Source organism: Eumetopias jubatus, unplaced genomic scaffold (genome assembly GCF_037043125.1).
Source record: "Eumetopias jubatus isolate StellerSeaLion01/CBP00866 unplaced genomic scaffold, mEumJub1_p1.0 scaffold_7, whole genome shotgun sequence".
Taxonomy (NCBI): Eukaryota; Metazoa; Chordata; class Mammalia; order Carnivora; family Otariidae; genus Eumetopias; species Eumetopias jubatus.
In genome coordinates, this window is record NW_028274813.1 from 11,253,167 (window position 1) to 11,273,848 (window position 20,682).

General features: G+C 45.3%; 1 protein-coding gene and 1 long non-coding RNA gene across 3 annotated transcripts; one reads left to right on the forward strand and one right to left on the reverse strand.

Annotated features, from left to right (window-relative positions):
- Nucleotides 1–7,188: 7,188 nt before the first annotated feature.
- On the reverse strand, nt 7,189–8,976 carry LYSET (lysosomal enzyme trafficking factor). Of its 2 annotated transcripts, none has more exons than XM_028101246.2 (2): nt 8,880–8,976; nt 7,189–8,013 (listed from the first exon to the last, which is right to left on the reverse strand). In XM_028101246.2, the coding sequence occupies exon 2, from the start codon at nt 7,995–7,997 to the stop codon at nt 7,602–7,604; it is 396 nt and encodes a 131-aa protein (XP_027957047.1). In that variant the 5' UTR covers nt 7,998–8,013; nt 8,880–8,976; the 3' UTR covers nt 7,189–7,601. The 2 variants fall into 2 exon arrangements, with proteins under 2 accessions (XP_027957047.1, XP_027957041.1); XM_028101240.2 differs by lacking the exon at nt 8,880–8,976 and adding an exon at nt 8,425–8,873.
- A 99-nt stretch (nt 8,977–9,075) lies between these two features.
- Nucleotides 9,076–11,224, forward strand: LOC114207236 (uncharacterized). Its single transcript, XR_003608816.2, has 2 exons — nt 9,076–9,301; nt 9,428–11,224. It is a non-coding gene; the product is annotated as an uncharacterized LOC114207236 (long non-coding RNA).
- The last annotated feature ends 9,458 nt before the right edge of the window (nt 11,225–20,682 follow it).

Sequence of the window (20,682 nt, forward strand, 5' to 3'; positions counted from 1 at the left end):
TTGTTAAGCGTCTGCCTTAGGCTCAGGTCATGATCCTAGGGTCCTGGGATGGAGTCCCACATCAGGCTCCCTGCTCAGCCGGGAGTCAGCTTCTCCTCCCACTCCCCCTGCTTGTGTTCTCTCTCTTGCTGTCTCTATTTCTGTCAAAAAATAAATAAAAATCTTAAAAAGGGGGGGGTGCCTGGTGGCTCAGTCAGTTAAGTGTCTGACTCTTGATTCTGGCTCAGGTCATGATCTCAGGATCGTAAGATTGAGCCCCAAGTCGGGCTCTGGGCTGGGCATGGAGCCTGCTTAAGATTCTCTCTCTTCCTCTCCCGGTCTTAAAAAAAAAAAAAAAACCAGGGCGCCTGGGTAGCTCAGTCTGTTGAACACCTGACTCTTGATTTCGGCTCAGGTCATGATCTCAGGGTTGTGGGATGAGCCCTGTGTAGGGCTTCAAGCTCAGTGCAGTCTGCTTGAGATTCTCCCACTCCCTCTGCCCCTCCCCCCACTTGTGCACATGCTCTCTCTCAAATAAATAAATAATCTTTTAAAAAAAAAATCCACATTTCCCATCTGACTACTACTTTCTCAGAAAAGGGAGCAGAACATGACCTCTAAAGAGGTTAGGAAACTGAGCTAACGGGAGGTAGGACTCTGTAAAAAAGACAGTGTTTCTAAAACCGATGTGCCTAGCTTTAACCTTGAAAAAGATGCCCTCTAGCCAGTGCATCATTCGCAAAGTATAAAATGAATTTCACAGTGTTGCCGTAACTATTCCAGTTCTCAGGTGACCTTTGGGATCAGAATTGCTCTATTTAAAGACATGGCCCAGGGAACAGTGAATGCTAGAATGTAAGCTTCTATTTAAATCTTTTAAAAAGTAGTAGCTCACATTGGGGCAGCAACAAGGCCATTGGGGTACAGTTTTAAATAGAAATTTACTCCAATGCAAAAAGAAAAACAATTTACTCCAGTGCCAAAAAATCTGCTGGAGATAGAACTTCTAAAAACACATTACCACTTTACTTTTTTTTAAAGATTTATTTATTTATTTATTTGACAGAGACACAGCGAGAGAGGGAACCACAAGTAGGGGGAGTGGGAGAGGGAGAAGCAGGCTTCCTGCCGAGCGGGGAGCCCGATGCTGGGCTCGATCCCAGGGTCGATCCCAGGGTCGAAGGCAGGCGCTTAACGACTGAGCCACCCAGGTGCCCCATATTAGCATTTTAAATGAGCGATTTACAGGACCAATAAACTCCAGAGTACTGCAATTGTGTGCTGTAGCTCAAAGAGATTGGCAGGACACTTGATGCATATGTTAGGTGGTTTAGGAAACTGTTATCTTAATGATTGTAACTTGAGAATTGCTCAAGGCTCTAATCACCCCTTCAAACCTTGTTTGTGAGTGTGGTTTATGTTTTTTTTCTGCATGTACAAGGAACATCCCTAGACAACCAACATCACAACCATTGGCAAAAATAAATGGACTCATTTTAAATCTTGGCCTCAGAAAGAATATATCACTACATGCTGAAACCTGAGAAAGCTTAACCACTAAACTCATCTCGAACATGTGACAGATTAGACTTTGCACTTAGTAGAAAATGTTAACTTTAACCTTTATTTTCTCTGGAGAGCAAACTAGATTGTTTTGCAGTCTAATGAAAGAGGTAGTCAGTGGCAGTAAAAATCACTCATGCAATAAAAAATTATGAGCACCTACTGTGTGCCAGGCACTGTTCTAAGCACAGGGTATACAACAATGAACAGACAAAATCCCTGCCCTCATGATGGAGTTGGGATTCTGACAAAATGTGTAACATGTCGTGTGATGTTGAGTGCTGTGGAGAAAAACAGGGAAGGAGGATACTAAATTTTAAATAGGCCGGTCAGAGGCAGCCTTACAAAGCTGAAAATTGAGCAAAGGTCTGAAGATGGTGGTAAAAGCCGGCCAGGGCTGAGCATCCAGACAGAAGGTACACTGAGTGCATAAGCCCTGAAACAGGTTTTTCTGGCATATTCTAGAATCAGCAGGAAGATCAGTGTGGCTAGAGTGGAATGAGGGGTGGAGAGAATAGTAGAAAATGAAGAAAATGGTCAAGGGCCACTTATTTAGGACTTTGTAAGCCATGTTAAGAACTTTGAGTTTTATTCTCGGTAGGGAAGCTATAGGAGGGTTTTTGAGAGAAGTAACATTTTAAAAGAATCTCTTGCCACTTGTTTGATAAGACTTACAGGGGCCTTGAGCAGATTTTGGTGGGTAGAGATATGAAGAGCTTGATTTTGGACAGGTTAAATCTCAGATGCCTGGTAAGACATAGTAAATGCCAAATAGGCAGTTGAATATCCAAGCCTGGAGCTCAGGAGATATGCAGGGTAGTAATATAAATTTGAGCACTTAAAGCCATGAACCAGGGGCGCCTGGGTGGCTCAGTTGGTTAAGCGACTGCCTTCGGCTGAGGTCATGATCCTGGAGTCCCAGGATGGAGTCCCGCTGAGCAGGGAGCCCACTTCTCCCTCTGATCTTCCCCCTCTCATGTACTCTCTCTCTCTCTCAAATAAATAAATAAAATCTTTAAAGCCATGAACCAGGATAGGATGACCAAGGGGAGTAAGTATAGAAATGAGAACTGGGGGATGTCAACATTCGGAAACTGGGCAGAGCCCCAGGGAGGAAAGAGCAAAGGAGACAGGAGAAGTTGATGAGGAAGAAGGCAAACCAGGGAAGTGTCTAGAACTGGGGTAAAATCTGGGGGCTGCTAGCCACATGTGGCTATTTGAACTAATTAAAATTTAAAAATTCAGTTCCTGTCACACTAGCCACATTTCAAGGGCTCATTTCATGTGGTTAATGGCTACTGATTTGGACAGTAAAGATAGATACAAAATATTTCCATCATCACTAAAGCTCTATTGGGCAGTACTGATCCAGAAACCAGCTGAAGAAAGTATCTCAAGGACAAGGGGTGTGTCAAAAACCGCTAGATGAGTAATTTAAGGGCTGAGTCTTGACCATTGGGTTTAGTTATGTGTAAGTGACCAGTGACCTCTTGACAAGAGAGTTTTGGTAGAGTGGGAGGCAAAACCCTGATACAAGTGTGTTCACAATAATCTGGAGGAGAGGAACTAGAACCAGAAAATACACCTTGTTCCTGAACTTGGGCTCCGGCAGGCAGCCGCCTACAGTCTACTCTGTATGGTCATGTCCACGCTGACACTGCACCTGGAGTGGAGCGCCTGATAGGCCCAGCGGTAGGGCTCCTGGTGCTGCTTGCCCAGATCATCTCAAGCTACCATAGGAAGAGCTCAGGACCACGGATATCACCTTTGGACTCACCTGCTTTGTTTTTCCAGCCACGGGACTGGGTCTTGTCACATTTGGAGAGCTACAGGAAGCAGGAGTGAAGGGGACTGTCCTCTCCTGCACCTTGTGACCTGACCGTGCTCTGTCTGTCCTGATCATGTCTGCTGAATTCCTAGCTGGCCTCCCTTGGATCATGCCCTTCAGTAACAGTGACCTCTTATACAATCATGACTTGATTTCAACATGGTGACATCCTGGGACCACATGTATCAGTTTATAAGGCCCAGCTCTGTACAGCCCCAACTTGTAGCAATAGAGTCTATCTAAGCCTTGAAAAATTTAAAGAAAATATAGACACCTCTTTAAAGATTTGCAATTCAGGGAGCCTGGGTGGCTCAGTTGGTTAAGCTACTGCCTTCAGCTCAGGTCATGATCCTGGAGTCCCGGGATCGAGTCCCGCATCGGGCTCCCTGCTCAGCGGGGAGTCTGCTTCTCCCTCTGACTTCCCCCTCTCGTGCTATCTCGTTCTCTCTCCCAAATAAATAAATAAAATCTTAAAAAAAAAAAAAGATTTGCAATTCAAATAGCTGGGGTGAACTTGCCGCAAAATACTTGAAGCTGCTCCAAAGACACATACATCTAAGATAACGGACAGTTGAGTCTTTATGGTGCATAAAAACCCATGGTCCAGTGATTCTCCACGAATGATTCCAATACAATCATGTGAAGAGCTCTAAAAACACGGTTGCCTCTTCTCTCCCAGAGAGTGACAAAACTGGGCAGGGACCTTGGCATTGTTTATGTGAGGAGTTTTGCTTTGTTTCTTGTTTATTTCTTTGGATGATTCTAATATACAAAACCTATTCCCTGTCTTAGACCAAAACAAAAATACTACTGCAGGATTCCCAATCATGGTCCAGAATTTTCTGGAACTTTATAAATAGGTTAGAGAATTAAGTGATGGCATACACTTGATGCAAAATGAGTCATGCAGTATTGTGGTAAAGCTTTCTGTTTTGGAGACTGAGATTGTTAAATCCATCAAGAAGGAAATCAACACTAGATAATCTTAATAAAAACTGTAACACTACCCGTGGTGAACAGACATCCCAGTCTGATTAGTTTATGGGTGTGGTTACTGCCATAGAAATGTTCTGATGATTCCACCTCCCCAATGAAAAGTTTTTTTTAAATTAACTATAAAAGCTTTGAAATAGATTCAAATTCTAAACTTAGGAAATCACATTTTTTACTTTAAAACTGAAAGCATCTAGGGGCACGTGGGGGTCTCAGTCGGTGGAGCATCTGACTGACTCTTGACTTCAGCTCAGGTCCTGATCTCAGGGTGGTGAGATCGGGCCCGTCGGGCTCAGTGTGGAGTCTGCTTGAGATTCTCTCTCTCCCTCTCCCCTCCCCCCTTTTAAAAAAATAAAATTAAAACAAAAACTGGTAGCATCTTTAAAACTAGAAAAGTTAAAAAAAAAAACAACTAGAAAAGTTACATGGTGACTAAAGCTCCATGAATTAGATGTTTCTCCGATTTAATTATCTATTCTCTGTCCTGGCACTTTCAAAAAAATAAAATATCTGGCATATTTCCATGAAAAACACACAACAGGTTTTACTTCATTTCAGATGTGGTTGCAAATACGGTGACTTATTAAGCAACTGGGGGGGAAAAATTAAGCAACCAGGGGATATTAACTCTGTCTGTCGCATTTCTGGAAGCAGGTATTACCGACGAGCTACGCATACCAGCATACCCGTCCTTTCCCTACAATCCCTGAAGCACCTCCCTGTGTTTGCCACTTATCTAATCCTGTGCTCACTGCTTACTGTACCGTGATGTAGATATGAAATAACTTCATATGATACTCAGGTTTCCTCCCCATCAGCTTAACCTCCCCCTCAATCTAACAGATTAATTTCACCTTTCCCTCTCCTCTACAAAGAGTGCTTTGAACTATTAAATAGCCATAGACAAAAAAGGACTAATTTACAACTTGGGTAATTCCTAAATAATCAAAAAACATTAACCCTGCCATCTGAAACTTAGTAATTACATTTGGAAGTACTGAATTACTCCCACTCTATTTTAATATTTCTACTACCAAGGCAATCTGGTCTTGAAAGATAGAGATGGACCGAATACTTACCAAATCCCCAAATACTAGAATTTGAAATATAAAAGATAAAGTCTACTTCAATAAAAAGGAATTACTACTTTATAAGACAAGTGATAAACTCACAAACCTTGCATTATATCAAGCCTTTATAAAATGAAAAAAATTGAAATACTTTTCTTAAATCATTTTCAAACTACCACTGCCTCAAGACTAATCAAATCAAACTGCTCAATGATTTTCCTCATATTATCCTTTTTTTCTGAAAAGCAGTATAACAAGGTGATAGAGCTGGAGATCCGAAGCCAGACATCCTGAGTTCAAATCCTGACTTCTCCATGTCCTTGCTGTGGGACCACGGGCCAGTTATTAATTCCTGTGCTTGCTTTCTGTAAAATGGCACTAGTATCAGCACGTACCTGCCTCCTAGGCCTGTTGTGAAAAAAGATGGAAATCACTCAAAAAACAGTGACTGTAGCGTGCATACTATTAGTTAAGTACTCAAAAGATGCCAAGTGATTTGGTTACCTGACCCTCACAGAAACGGGTATTTCAGACTGCTGCCTACTTTGGAGAGTCAGTGTATTGTAGCAAAAGCTCTATCATTTCAGTCACCAGACCTCTGGAAGAAGTAAAGGGAAAGTGAGATTGATTACCTGGAGAAGGATCCGATCATGCTGCTTGTGAGTTACAAAGGTACCTGCTCTATCTTTCAAGTACAGCTTGCTTTACTTGATGTAAATGTTCAGCCTTTGGAATGTTCAGCCTTCCATTCTGGTCAAATCAGACTTGAACGCTGAGGTTGTTAGAACACTTTTAGATTTTCAGTAGCTCATACAAATTGACAAAAACCTTTCAATAATGCCCTTCCCATTCTTTGGCATGGCTAGGCAGACAATACCGTGAAACATGTCATTTGTGAGAAGCACTACAGGTCAGTGGTTAGGAACAAAGGCATCAGATGCCTGGTCATACCTCTGGCACTGCTGCTTACCTACCAGGTGTGTGATCTTAACAGGCAAGTTACTTAACTTCTCTACCTCAGTGGCTTATCTGTAAAATCTGGGTAATTGTTCTCTTAGGGTTGTTGAGAGGATTAAATGAGTTAATTCACGTCAACCTCTTAGAACAGAGCCCAATAGAATAAACACCAAAAAAGGTTACGGTTATTATTAAAATCTATCAGTGTAATGTCCTTGGTATTAATGGCACAACTGTATAAAAATAGATCTTGATCCCACCCAGAAAAAAAGGAAAAAAAAATCCTAAAATCTGATATTTCCATGTTTTAGTCATTTGTATTGGTACCAGACATGAGGTAGTAAGTACAAACGCAAAGGAGGAAGTACAAAGATCACATCTTCATGCAATTCACCTGTTGCCCGAAGACCTGAAGGCTGGACCTTAGGCCAGAAAAGAAAATCAGAAGGATGGCGACTTGGTAGTATTTTAGAGGGGTGTCACACATCTGACAGGGACGAGACTAAATATTTTCACTGAACACCTCGTTTCCATCGTCTGTGTGTAAGATTTCTCAACTTTCAAACATTTAGTTTCTTCCCAAGTAATTTTTTAAAAACTAGTAGTGGTAATATCGCTGATAATGCCAGTAGCATCACCAAAAGGAAGCACAAACTTTGCTTATCAAGATAGCCATCACCTCAGGAATTTTATACCAATTTCTCACAAACTGATAGCAAGCAAGCATAAATAGTTGACTTAGTTACAACAGGTTGAACTGGTGTTTTGGTTTGAAGAATTTTAAAGCAAGCCAAGTAATTGTATAAAATTTAAATTTTATGACCACGTTTGGACCTTTTTACATTAAGCACAATGGAAATGTTCATATTCATTTTTTCCCCAAAGGAAAAATTTCTGAATCATCACTATGTTGCACAGTAGAATAAAAATAGGAGTTCAGGTACTTATTCAAGTTTCTAAAGAATGCAAATAACAGACACGATTTTACTTCCAAAATCTGAAGTCCTCAACATGATTTTGTAGTACTGTATCTCAGGCTTCACTTAAAAATGCATTATTATTCAGATAAAGATAACCCCCTAGTCACACTTTTTAGAAAGCCTCTGCCCCACCACAACTTCCTGAGATCTGTGAACAAACTGCAGTCTTGTGATCAGGCTCCATATAGTACTGGCAGTTTTGTAACTGTAAGGAAAAAATGGTGACTGATTTTAGGTGTCAATCAGCTGTAGTCTGCTGATCTGATTAGAAGCCTTGACAAATGCCTGGTGGCGATTGCAAATAACTGCCAAGCATATGGGGATAATACAGTAGCCCACCGTTTTGGGGTCAGCTCTTGTACAAGAATAGAGGAACAAAAACATCTGTAAATAAGGTATCAGAAAAATAAGTGTCCAAAACCAAAAAGGAAGGGAGAGTAAACGAGCTTTCAAGGAGTGTGTCCATGTGGTTCCTTCAAGGGGCTCTTCCGGGTGCTGCTGAATGTGTTCCAAGGCCAGCCTGTTGTAAGTCTCGTTGATTTCAAAAACGTAGTAAAACGCTCCTGCACTTGCTAACAAATACAGTCCCACTCCAATCCATCCCATCCTCTGACGGAAGTTCATCATTCTCCATGCTCTGTGCCTTCAAATCAAGAAAGAAAAAGGTTACGGTCTAGGAATGCTCTCACGGCAATGATCCCCCATCAAGGCATCTCAGGCTCGAAATAATTAAATTTGCCTTTACTAAGAAATGTAAACAACGCGCAGCTTGTTTTCTGTAATAGTTACGAGAAAGTAAAGTTTCAGTGTCTGTTGAGCGTGCTTTTTAGGTGAATCCCACAGAACAAATCAATCACTACACCCGGCTTAAATAGGTCCAGCACACCTTCCCTTGAGAAACTGGAATTAAACTGCTTTCCTAAGGGACACTTCACCTTGATAGTTCAAACAGTCTCTGACTTAACACTACTGTTTCGGACGTGAACACTCGATTCTACAAGTTCAAAGCCATGTCGGAGCCCCCACGTTAAGACAGTAACTCTTAAACACTTACAGTGGTCCCGAAAATCTTCCTGTTCCCACGGCAAGCGTTAAAGAGTCACTCAGTTCTGAATACTCGGGTGGTTTTGGCATTTCAGAGAAAGCCACCCTAAGAGAAATCCCCGGGGTCACCGGCTGGGAGAAATGGGAGCGCGGCCAGCCTGGAGCACAGGCTAATTGTGATTAAGCACAGCGTGACGACTGCGGCCAGTCACGCGGCGGCCCGGCCCCTGTGGCTGCGGCCGGAGCCCCAGCCAGGGTCACCCGGCCGGGCCGGGAGGCTCCCCAGCCCCCGGGCCTCCCCGGCAGCCGGCCCCGCCCCCCGCCGCGCTGCAGCGCCGGCGGCCGCGACCAGAGCTGCGCGGGCGGCGCCGGGCCCGGGCCTCTCCGCCTCGCAGCGCCGAGAGCCCAGTGCCGGGCAGCGGCCACCGGCCGAGCCTGCCGAGACGGGCAGCTCCCGGATCTCACCTTCCTGTCCCGTTTGGCCCGCCCGCCCGCCGTCCCGGATGCTGCCACAGTCGGGACTTCCGGCTCGGGCCGGAAGCGCGCGCGCTCCGCCCCGTCGTGACGCCAGGCCGTCTCCCGGCGCGCGCCCGCCACCGCTCGGGTGGGGACGGGGACGGGAACGGGGGCGGGGGCTGCGGGGGCTGCGGGGGCTGCGGCGGCGCGGGGCTCGGCGCGTCCCTTCGCGTGGGTGGCGGTCCGGGCATCTTCGGAGCCCCCCGGCCTGGCCCCCGGTGCCTCGCCGGGGACAGCAGCACCGGCACGGCGCGGGCCACCATGCCCCGGTGGCGCCGAGGGCAGGAGAGGCCGGCCTCCCGCTGCGCCGGCGCGGGACGCGGGCGCGGACGACTGGATCGCGGCGAGGGGCGCGCGGGGCCGCGGAGAGGGTGAGACGGCCGCTTGTCGCGGTGGGGCCGGCCGGAAGGTCGCCCGGGGCCGCGGGGCGTCTCGGGGCCTCTCGGGGCCGGGGTCCCAGACACCTGCCGCTAACCCGACTGCTCTGTTCCCTGCAGGCCTCCGGTCGGGACGCTGACGGCACTCACCGGGGGTGCCGCGGAGAAACGCCGTGCGTTGCGGCGGCATCGGTGCCCCGGCCCCATTAGAATTTAAAAATCTGTTGTTTGGGGCACCCTGACGCTGAGGCTCTTGGAAGACTGGTGCAGGGGGATGGAGGTGAACCCTCGGAAAGCGCTGTTGGTTGCCGGCATCCCCCCGACCTGCACTGTGGCAGAAATCGGGGAGGCTCCGCGGGCAGGTTTGGCGCCGATGGGCGGGTACAGACCGCTCCGGAGGGTGTTCCGGCGGGATGAGAACCGGAACGTAGCCTTAGTAGGGCTGACTGAGGAGACGGCTCTTGCTCTAGTCCCTGAGGAGCTCCCCGGAAAAGGGGGTGTCTGGAGAGTGATCTTTAAGCCCCCAGACCTGAATAATGAATTTTTAAGCAGATTAAATGAATTCTTAGGGGGAGAGGGCACAACGTTGGGGGAGTTGACCGGAGCTCTTGGATATGGAAACGACCCTTTTGACCTAGGCCAGGACATGGTCCCAGAAATACAGGCCCTATGTTGGCACAGGCATTAGAGGAGGCTCTTCGGCCCGCCCTGCGGTACCCGAAATACAAAAAGCTGAGAGTGTTCTCAGGCGGTGACCCTCCGGAACCAGAAGAATTTGAATCCTGGCTGTTTCATACTACTCAGATGATGAAGACTTGGCGGGTGCCAGATGCAGAGAAAAGAAGACGCTTGCTGGAGAGCCTTAGAGGCCCGGCATTTGATGTTATTCGTGTCCTCAAGATAAACAGTCCCTTCAATACAGTCGCTGAATGCCTGCAGGCTCTTGAGCAGGTGTTTGGGGTTATTGATCATCCTAGGGAATTGCAGATCAAGTATCTGACCACTTAGCAGAAGGATGGAGAGCAATTGCCTGCTTATGTGCTGAGGTTGGAGCCTTTATTACAGAAACTGGTAGAGAGAGGAGCAGTTGAGAAAGATGTTGTGAATCAGGCCCGCCGAGACCAAATCTTGGCTGGAGCAGTCCACAGAGCCCTTCGCAGGAAGCTTGCTCAGCCACAGGACGGCCCATCCGCTGGCTTATTGCAGCTACTGGCTACTGGCGCTGATAAAGGACCAAGAGGCAGCTGAGGAGGAGGCGGCGGCCCTTCTCTGGGCAGGACTAGAAGGGCATTTCTCCTGAATCTTAGGCAACCAGGAAGCAGAGCATGAAGGTAGAACAGTCAGTGTACTCGTGATAGACATTAATCAGTCCCTTCCTTGTGCTGCCGAGGAGCTCATTCTGTACAGTTTTCTGTCTAAATCCTTCGTCATTTCTGTGCTATTAAATGTCTTCCAAATGTGTCACAGACTAGGACGGTTGTAGTTCTGCACTAGTAGTTATATATTTAGATTTACTGCTGTGAATTTATCATACAAAATTGTACAGAGGGGCTATCGCTACACACATATGGTGCTCTGAGAGATGTCAGCTTTTATGTGATAACAGGTGCAAGGGTAGCCTTTGGATGTGATGATGTATCATAGATGGTTTTTAGGTGTGTATTGCCCTACATTTATTATGAAGATATGAGCAGTGGTTAAGATACTAAGTTATTTTCTGTCTGAATCACAATTTTACTGATTCTGCGCAGCCAAAACGAGGCAGGATCAAATGCTGAGGTTGATAAGTTTGCAGCTATCACCTCTAACCCTGGGTTTCTGATATGTGACATCAGAACATCTGGTTCTGAATGTCATTTTAGTAGGTGTTATAAAATGATCTATGTGAACTTATAAAATAAAGGAATGCTAATACAATGACCTTTTAAAAATCTGTTTTATTTATATCAAGATTCCAAGAGAGATTTCATTTGAACAAAGGGTTCCAGAAGCATAAATCTGAAAAACACTGAGGTTACACAATCTTAGTCCCTTGGATATTTTCCTCTTAGTGTCCAGGGGATAGAGAGTAGTTTTCTTTTTCTTTTCTTTTTTTTTTTTTAAGATGTATTTATTTATTTATTTGAGAGCGAGAAAGAGAGCAAGCATGAGCAGGGGGAGAGGCAGAAGGAGAGAAGAGAATCTCAGGCAGTCACCTCGCCGAGCACAGAGCCCGACGTGGGGCTAGACCCCACAACCCTGAAATCATGACCTCAGCCGAAACCAAGAGTCAGATGCTCAACTGACCGAGCCATCCAGGTGCCCCTAGGGAGTAGTTTTCTAAGTGAGATTGCCGGAGGGACCTTGGACTGATGTAGGAGGGAATGAAACAAGATGGAACACAAATTAGTCCAAAGAGTAGGTCCAAATGCATCACTGCGTCGAATTTGGAGAGTGAAAGGGAAGACATAAAGGTTGTATGCTTCTCCATGACAGACTGGACTAAATTAAAGTTTCCCCATGTATTTTCTCATTGAATCCTCATAAAAATCCTGCAATATAAGAAAACCCAGTTTCTCATTGTAGAAATGGGCACAGAAAGGTTAAAAAATACTTGTCCAAGGGGCGCCCGGGTGGCTCAGTCAGTTAAGCGTCTGCCTTCTGCTCAGGTCATGATCCCAGGGTCCTGGGATCGAGTCCCACTTTGGGCTCCTTGCTCAGCAGGAAGCCTGCTCCTCCCTCTGCCTGCAGCTCCCCCTGCTTGTGCAAGCTTGCTCTATCTCTCTCTGGCAAATAAATAAAATCTTAGGGCGCCTGGGTGGCTCAGATGGTTAAGCGTCTGCCTTCGGCTCAGGTCATGATCCCAGGGTCCTGGGATCGAGTCCCGCATCGGGCTCCCTGCTAGGCGGGGAGCCTGCTCCTCCCTCTGCCTCTGCCTCTGCCTCTCTCTTTCTCTCTCTGACTCATGAATAAATAAAACATTTAAAAATAAAATAAAATCTTAAAAAAAAAAACTTGCCCAAGGCAAAACAACTAGTAAGTGGCGGGTCCAGAATTCTGTCCTCTGCCCTACTGCAAGGCCCATATTCTTTCCATTGCCAAGAAAAAGAAACAATCATAAGGGTATGAGCACCCAACAGCCTCACAAGGGAAACACGGCAGATGTTAACCACATTTCATATATGTCTTGTATGCATTAGTGAAGAGTACGTTATTCTGAATCATTACTGCCAACTAGACATTATGAGAAGTGGGGAGTAGTCCACAATAGCCAAACTGTGGAAAGAGCCAAGATGTCCATCGACAGATGAATGGATAAAGAAGAAGTGGTATATATACACAATGGAATATTATGCAGCCATCAAAAGGAATGAGATCTTGCCATTTGCAATGACGTGGATGGAACTGGAGGGTGTTATGCTTAGTGAAATAAGTCAATCAGAGAAAGACATGTATCATATGACCTCACTGATATGAGGAATTCTTAATCTCAGGAACAAACTGAGTGTTACTGGAGTGGTTGGGGGTGGGAGGGATGGGGTGGCTGGGTGATAGACACTGGGGAGGGTATGTGCTACGGTGAGCGCTGTGAATTGTGCAAGACTGTTGAATCACAGATCTGTACTTCTGAAACAAATAACATATTTTAAGAAAAAAGAAAAAGAAGAAGATAGCAGGAGAGGAAGAATGAAGGGGAGTAAGTCAGAGGGGGAGACGAACCAGGAGAGATGATGGACTCTGAAAAACAAACTGAGGGTTTTAGAGGGGAGGAGGGTAGGGGGATGGGTTAGCCTGGTGATGGGTATTAAAGAGGGCACATTCTGCGTGGAGCACTGGGTGTTATGAACAAACAATCATGGAACACTACATCAAAAACTAATGATGTAATGTATGGTGATTAACATAACAATAAAAAATTAAAAAAAAAAAGTGGGGAGTATAAGAACCTATAAGACCCAGGGGCAGCCAGGAGGGTGGGCATGGGTTAGTGACTTGGTCCCTAAAAAAACTCAGCATGAAGAAAGTTTGAAAATTGCTGAAAAGTAGGATAAAGTCTTCCTCTTTGATAAAAACATCCCAAAGAACCAAATTCAAAATACACATCATTGGTTTAGATTCAGAGGCAAAGTAAAGTGTTTCTGTTAAGACTAAATGTCATGGTTTCCTTCTTTATGAAGTGGGAAGGTGGGAAGCTAAATACAGATCAAGCCATCACGTTATACACCTTAAATACATGTAATTTGTACTTGTCAGTTATACCTCAATAGGGTGAGGAAAAAGAAGCTAAATACTAGATGGCATAGATACATTCAAAGGTGTAACTGATCTTGTTGGTATGTGTAAGGTACTTTGTTACCTTAGTAGTGGGAAGTGGTTTACCTGCATTTTGCTAGTAAGCAGACACTGTGTGTGCACACATAGGTGTTAATACACATTGTACCTCTCCTGTGTGTGAAGCACTGAGCTGGAGGGTTTAGACTGTATCGTGTATGTATACACACACACACACACACACACACACACACATACATACATATTTAGGTTATAATACCTACCATGGAGGTCTATCCAGAGTTCATAATAACAGCTGATACCAAAGACTTGCCATGGGCACCACTGAACACATTTAGTCTAAACAATACTGAGAGGTAAGGCCTTTTGTTTTCCCCATTTGCTTTCCCCATATTTTGGATCAAACTGAGGCACGGAGAAGTTAAGCAACTTGCCCAGACTCCCAGCCAAGAAGTGGCAGGGTCAGGATTTATACTCAGGCCATCTATTTCCAGAGTCCTTGTCTATGCTGCCTGGTTAAAGCCTCACAGAAACCTGTAAGACACGCCATGATTTCCCCTGTTTTACAGGGGAGAAGCTTCAGGCTCAGATTCAGTGCCAGGGCAAGGGCACATAGTCTGACCTCAGAGAGCTTTTCTTAAGGTGCTCTGACTTACACCTCTGGCAAACACTACATAATTGTCAAATATGGCAGTTATGTTTATGAAACCGTGGGAAGTAGTAAAAACATGTCCTTTAAAAGCTGTGTTTCAAAAACGTGAACAGCAAAACATGAAAATGATCACGGGTTGTGTCAGGATGATGGGATCGTAAAGATATTTTCATTTTCAGGGTGCCCGGGTGGCTCAGTCGGTTAATCGTCTGCCTTCGGCTCAGGTTCTGATCCCGGGGTCCTGGGATCAAGCCCCATGTGGGCTCCCTGCTAGACAGGAAGCCTGCTTCTCCCTCTCCCCCGGCTTGTGTTCTCTCTCACTCTCTCTCTGTCAAATAAATAAAAATCTTTTAAAAAAAAAAGATATTTTTGTTTTCTTTTGCTTCCTAAAAGTATTTTCTTTCTTTTTCTTTGGGTAAGCCCTACGCCCAACGTGAGGCTTGAACTCACGACCCCGAGATCAAGAGTCGCATGCTCTGCTGACTGAGCCAGACAGATGCCCCTAGAAGTGTTCTTTAAATGAAAAATAGGGCGCCTGGGTGGCTCAGCCTTTAAGCGTCTGCCTTTGGCTCAGGTCATGATCCCGGGGTCCTGGGATTGAGCCCTGCATCTGGCTCCCTGCTCTGCGGAAAGCTTGCTTCTCCCTCTCCCACTCCCCCTGCTTGTGTCCCCTCTCTCACTGTGTCTCTCTGTCAAAATAAATAAAATCTTTAAAAAAAAATAAATGAAAAATATACAAAGGAAGTGCTCAAAAAAACAAAAGGAGGTGAAATGTCAAAGGGAAAACAGGAACCAGCCTGAAAGAGCTCCCACTGGTGAAAGCTACAATTTGAACAAAACAAATAGCATTGCATTGGTTTATAACTCAAAGTATCCAATAAATACAAGTTCATGCTGATATAAACACATGAGTGAATACATAAATGTGGGAGGACAAAACCTATTCCTATCAGGAAAACCAGGTTTCCCTTATGCAAGAATTTCAAATCATTCATGTGGGTGCTTTGCCTTCTGGAGGTGGAGTTTATTCCTTTCTCCCCCTCAAGTGTGGGCTGAATTTAGGAACAGAGTAACAAAAGGGAGAAATAGTAACTTTTCCGCAGAGAAACCTGGCAAGTACTAGCTTGGCTAGTTAACATCAAGGTTAATGTCAGAGAATGCATAGCCCTGTCTAATGAGAAAAATACCAGATACGGGCGGTGCCTGGATGGCTCAATCAGTTAAGCATCTGCCTTCAGCTCAGGTCATGATCTCAGGGTTCTGGGTTCGGGTCCTGCATCTGGCTCTCTGCTCGGTGGGGAGTCTGTTTCCCCCTCTCCCTGTGCCGCTCCCCCTGCTTGAGCTCTCTCACTCTCTCTGTCAAATAAATAAATATTCTTTTTTTTTAAATAAATATTCTTTAAAAAAAATACCAGATAAACCCAAATTGAAGACATTCTACAAAATACCTGACCAACACTCCTCAAAGCTGTCAAGATCATGAAGGATAAGGAAAGACAGAGAAACTGTCACAGACCAGAGGAGACTAAGGAATCATGGTAGCTAAATGGAATGTGGTATCCAGGAGGGGCTTTTGGAACAGATAAAGGACTTTAGTGGAAAAGTAAAATCCAAAAATAGTCTGGAGTTTAGTTAATAGTAATCTATCGATGTTGGTTTCTTGGAGGTGACAAATGTACGGTGGTAATGGAAGATGTTAATGATAAGGGGAAACTAGGTGACTATGTAGGAATTCCCTGTACTATCTATGTAACTTTTCTGTAAGTCTCAACTATTCTAAAATAAAGTGTTCATCAAGAGGCACCTGGCTGGCTCAGTTGGAAGGGTGTGTGACGCTTGATATAGTGATTACTTAAATAAACTTAAAAATAAATAAATAAATAAATAAAATGTTGATTTAAATACATACACAGATACTTACATACATACATATATACATGCACAAGCAAATAACAAATGACCTGGCATGCCATCCAGTGAAATAAGTCACTAGGGAGTGAATAACTGGAGTGCCCACCCTTCCTAAAAATGGTTATTCATTTAAACACCACCAGGTGGTAGTAAGCACTCAGAGTAGCCTGTGGACAGGCCCAAACAGAAAGGGATTATTTCTTACATAAGTGGCGTCACACTTGCCCCCCTCAAAGACTGGAAAATTTCTCAAGCCTTTATGTGGAAAAATATTTAAGTACCCATCTGGGACGTGACTTCCTTTCTAGTCCATGACACTTCTAGAATCTTCTAATTAGCCTGAGAGGCCTGGCCTAGGCAAATGGATTGATCTGTCTGTGTAACTGAGAACATCCTTAATGGTTCCATTTCACTTCCAGCCAGAACATTTCATAAAATTGGAAATTAGGTGGTTTTATAATTCAACTTCTTTTTTTTTTTAAGATTTTATTTATTTATTTGACAGAGAGAGAGAGAGAGAGATCACAAGTAGGCAGAGCGGCAGGCAGAGGGAGAGGGAGAAGCAGGCTCCCCGCCGAGCAGGGAGCCCGATGCGGGGCTCGATTCCAGGACCCTGGGATCGTGATCTGAGCCGAAGGCAGACGCTTAATCGACTGAGCCACCCAGGCGCCCCTAGAATTCAACTTCCAAAAGTCTCTTATTTTAAAGAGAATGACATGTGGGTTGAAAGTACTCTTTAGCTTCAGAGGGTTTCCCATATACTATCCTGCCTCTGCTACTAACAAGGCTAACTCTGCTTTTAGAGATGTTAATTTTCGGTCACCATATAAACTGGACCAATATATTAAATAATTCAGTGTAAAGTAGGGTTGTAAGGCTCTTAGTCATCATCCTGAGAAATGGGTTGGGGGTCAGAAAGCTGGGGTCTGAGATGATAGAATATCGCAGATGAGGCAAGCGAGGCTCAGAGGTAAGTGACTTGCTCAAGAACACACAGCTAGGGGCACCTAGGTGGTTCAGTTGGTTAAATGTCTGACTTTGGCTCAGGTCATGATCTCAGGGTCCTAGGATTGAGCTTCGTGTCCAGGGAGTCTGCTTCTCTCTCTCTCCCTCTCCCTCTACACCTCCCCCCACTCGTGCTCTCCCTCCCCTTACCCCCTGCTCAAATAAATAAATACATTTTTTAAAAATTTAAAAATTAAAACACACACAGCTAATTAGTGGCAGGGCCCAAACTTGAACCCAAACGTGAGCCCGCTTCTGGCTTTTCTATGGCCTGCCAGTGTAGGCATTAAATTCCTCTTGGATTTCAGTTTACTTACCTACAAAATCCATGGTCCTCTTTAGCTCTAAAACTGTGTGACTCAAAAGGTCTTCTAGTTATCTGTGTTTGAATATCCTTAATTTAAAAATGGACTCTAAATTCTTTTTTTTAACATGTTTTTTTTTTAAAGATTTTATTTATTTATTTATTTGAGAGAGCGAGAATGAGAGATGGAGAGAGAGAGTACATGAAAGGGGGGAGGGTCAGAGGGAGAAGCAGACTCCCTCCTGAGCAGGGAGCCTGATGCGGGACTCGATCCCAGGACTCCAGGATCATGACCTGAGCCGAAGGCAGTCATCCAACCAACTGAGCCACCCAGGCGCCCCATAAACTGAGTCTAAATTCTTAACATGCCCTAATATATGTCACTTAACGTGTGTTCCCAAATATTATCAGATACCTTTTGATGAATGTGCTTTTTAGCTCCCCAACTAGATTCTATGTTCCCCTTGATATCAAGGTATATTATATCCCATATAAGCCCAACATGGTGTTTCACACTTGGAAGGTAATATTTCATAACTAATTAGTAATGCTCAAAAATAATGTCTTATTTTTTTTTATTAAAGGTTTTATTTATAAGAGATAGAGAGCACGAGTGTGGGGGGTGGGGCAGAGAAAGAGGGAGAAGCAGGGAGCCCAACATGGGACTCGATCCCAGGACCCAAGATCATGACCTGAGCTGAAGGCAGACACTTAACCTACTGAGACACCTAGGCGCCCCTCTGATGTGCCTTATTATATATAGTAAGAATCATGGCTGGGGCGCCTGGGTGGCCAGTCGGTTAAGCATTTGACTCTTGCTTTCAGCACGGGTAATGATCTCAAGGTTGTGGGATCAAGCCCCACATCGGGCTCCGTGTTGGGTATGGAGCCTGCTTAAGATTCTCTCTCTCCTCCCTCTTTCCCTTCCCACACACTCTCTCTCCCAAAAACAATCATAATCATAATCAAGGCTATCATTTGTTAAGCTCTTCCTATGTGCCAGGCAGGGTGCTAAATGCTTCAACTATGTTACCTCATTTAATTCTGACCCCAATCTTGGTGGGTATTTTACTAGCCCTAATTTCAAATGAGGACACAGACCTTTGGCTAGGTAAGGTGTTTTGTCCAGAATCACACAGCTAAAAGCTACCAAGATCTGTCTGGTTCCAGAGCCAGTACCTTAACCACTGTGCCAGACAGCCTCCGTGAGTATCTCGGCTCTGAACCAAGCTAACAGCATCTCAAGCGTGGAACATGAATATAATCACTGGTGAACCAGTTTCTGAGCGTATAACCTAATCCTACCCATCACCACTTCCTGCTGCTTCCCTGCAAAAAGAAATAAGAACAAAACAACCCCTCGTATGCCGTGGAAGAGACAGCACTGTGAGCTACCATTCAGCTAGTTAGTCCCCTCCCTCTGTATCTAAAGCCAGATTGTTCACCCACTTTACAGAACGGTGACCTTCAGGGTAAATCCAGCTGTTCCATCGTCCCTGCAGGAAGTGGGGACCGTAAGTTTTGATTAGTTTAAGATGATTCGGTCCCCTTTGCCGAACTGCACGTTTTAGGCAGGGGCAGATAATGAAATTTTTTTTTAAGATTTTATTTATTCATTTCAGAGAGAGAAAGAGAGAGAGTACACAAGTGGGGGGAGAGGCAGAGGCAGAGGGAGAAGCAGACTCCCCGCTGAGCAGGGAGCCCAATGCAGGACTCTATCCCAGGACCATGAGACCCCAACTGGAGCCGAGGGCAGACGCTTAACCAACTGAGCCATCCAGGCGCCCCCAGATAATGCAACTCTATCCTGTGAAATATGAGCAGCTGTTTTGCAAACTTTATTGATGTGAACAAGGCTCCCGTTCGAGCTTCACCATTTCCTAACTCTGTGACTTTGGGCGAGTTTCTTAACCCTGCGGCGGGCGGAGGGGGGGGGTGCTTCAGTGTCTTCAGATGAAAGTGAGAGTAAGCATGGCACTTACTCACAGGGTCACAGTGAAGACCAAATGAATTATTAATGCAACGTGCCGGCAACCGTACCTGCTACGGGGCAGGTCCTCGATAAGCAGCTATATTGTATGTATTCCCTGCTTCCGCACAAAAGCTACCCCCAAAGCTCAGTTGCTGTCCCTGTTTCTGTGATCAAAAGTCCGGGAACAACTTCACTGGGAGGTTCTGGCCCCCTCACTGACTGCAGCGGAGGTGTTGGCCTTGGCCGGGGCTGTGGCTGTCTCCTGGGAGACCTTCCAAGCTCAGCGTGCTTGGGGCGGGGGGGCTCTCCACGAGGCGTCTCATCACACAGCAGCCAATTTCTACCGGAAGCAAGCAGCCCAAAAGGGAGTGAGAGAAGACCCCAAGATGGAAGCCACAGTCTTTTTAGAATCTTATCTCAAAAGGGACACGGCTTCCCTTCCGTAGTATTCTGTCCATTAGAAAGAAGCTCCCAATCCCAGCCGGTACTCGAGGGCAGGAGGTAACACAAGGGTGTGAATTGCAGGAGGTGCCTGCAACAGCACTTATTTTTCTTTTTCTTTTTTTAATGTATTCAGACTTGTCTTTTTTTGTTTTTTTAAGATTTTATTTATTTATTTGACAGAGAGAGACACAGTGAGAGAGGGAACACAAGCAGGGGGAGTGGGAGAGGGAGAAGCAGGCTTCCCGCGGAGCAGGGAGCCCGATGCGGGGCCCGATTCCAGGACCCTGGGATCATGACCTGAGCCGAAGGCAGATGCTTAGCGACTGAGCCACCAAAAATAAATAAATAAAATCTTTAAAAAAAAAAGGTATAAACTTGTTCTGTGTGTCTGGTTATACCTTTTTTTTTAAGATTTTATTTATTTATTTTTATTTGGAGAGAGAGAGCCTGAGCCGGGGTGGGGGGAAGCAGGGGTGAGGGTAAGGTTGGGGTAGGGACGGGGTGGGGGCAGAGGCAGAGGGAGAGGGAGAAGCAGACTCCCCACCCAGCGGCGAGCCTGAGGCGGGACTCCATCCCACGCTCCCGAGATTAGGACCTGAGTCGAAGGCAGACACTTAACTGATTGAGCCACCCCAAGCGCCCAATACTTTTGTTACTTCTACTTTATATTTTACCTTTAAATGGTAAAATTCCTCTATGAGATCCAGGCTAAAAGAAAACAAAAATCCTCCGTTACCTTCCTTGTCCCTAACTTAACTTGGTCATGTATCAGAGTAATAAACACGGGATTAGGGGCACCTGGGTGGCTCAGTTGG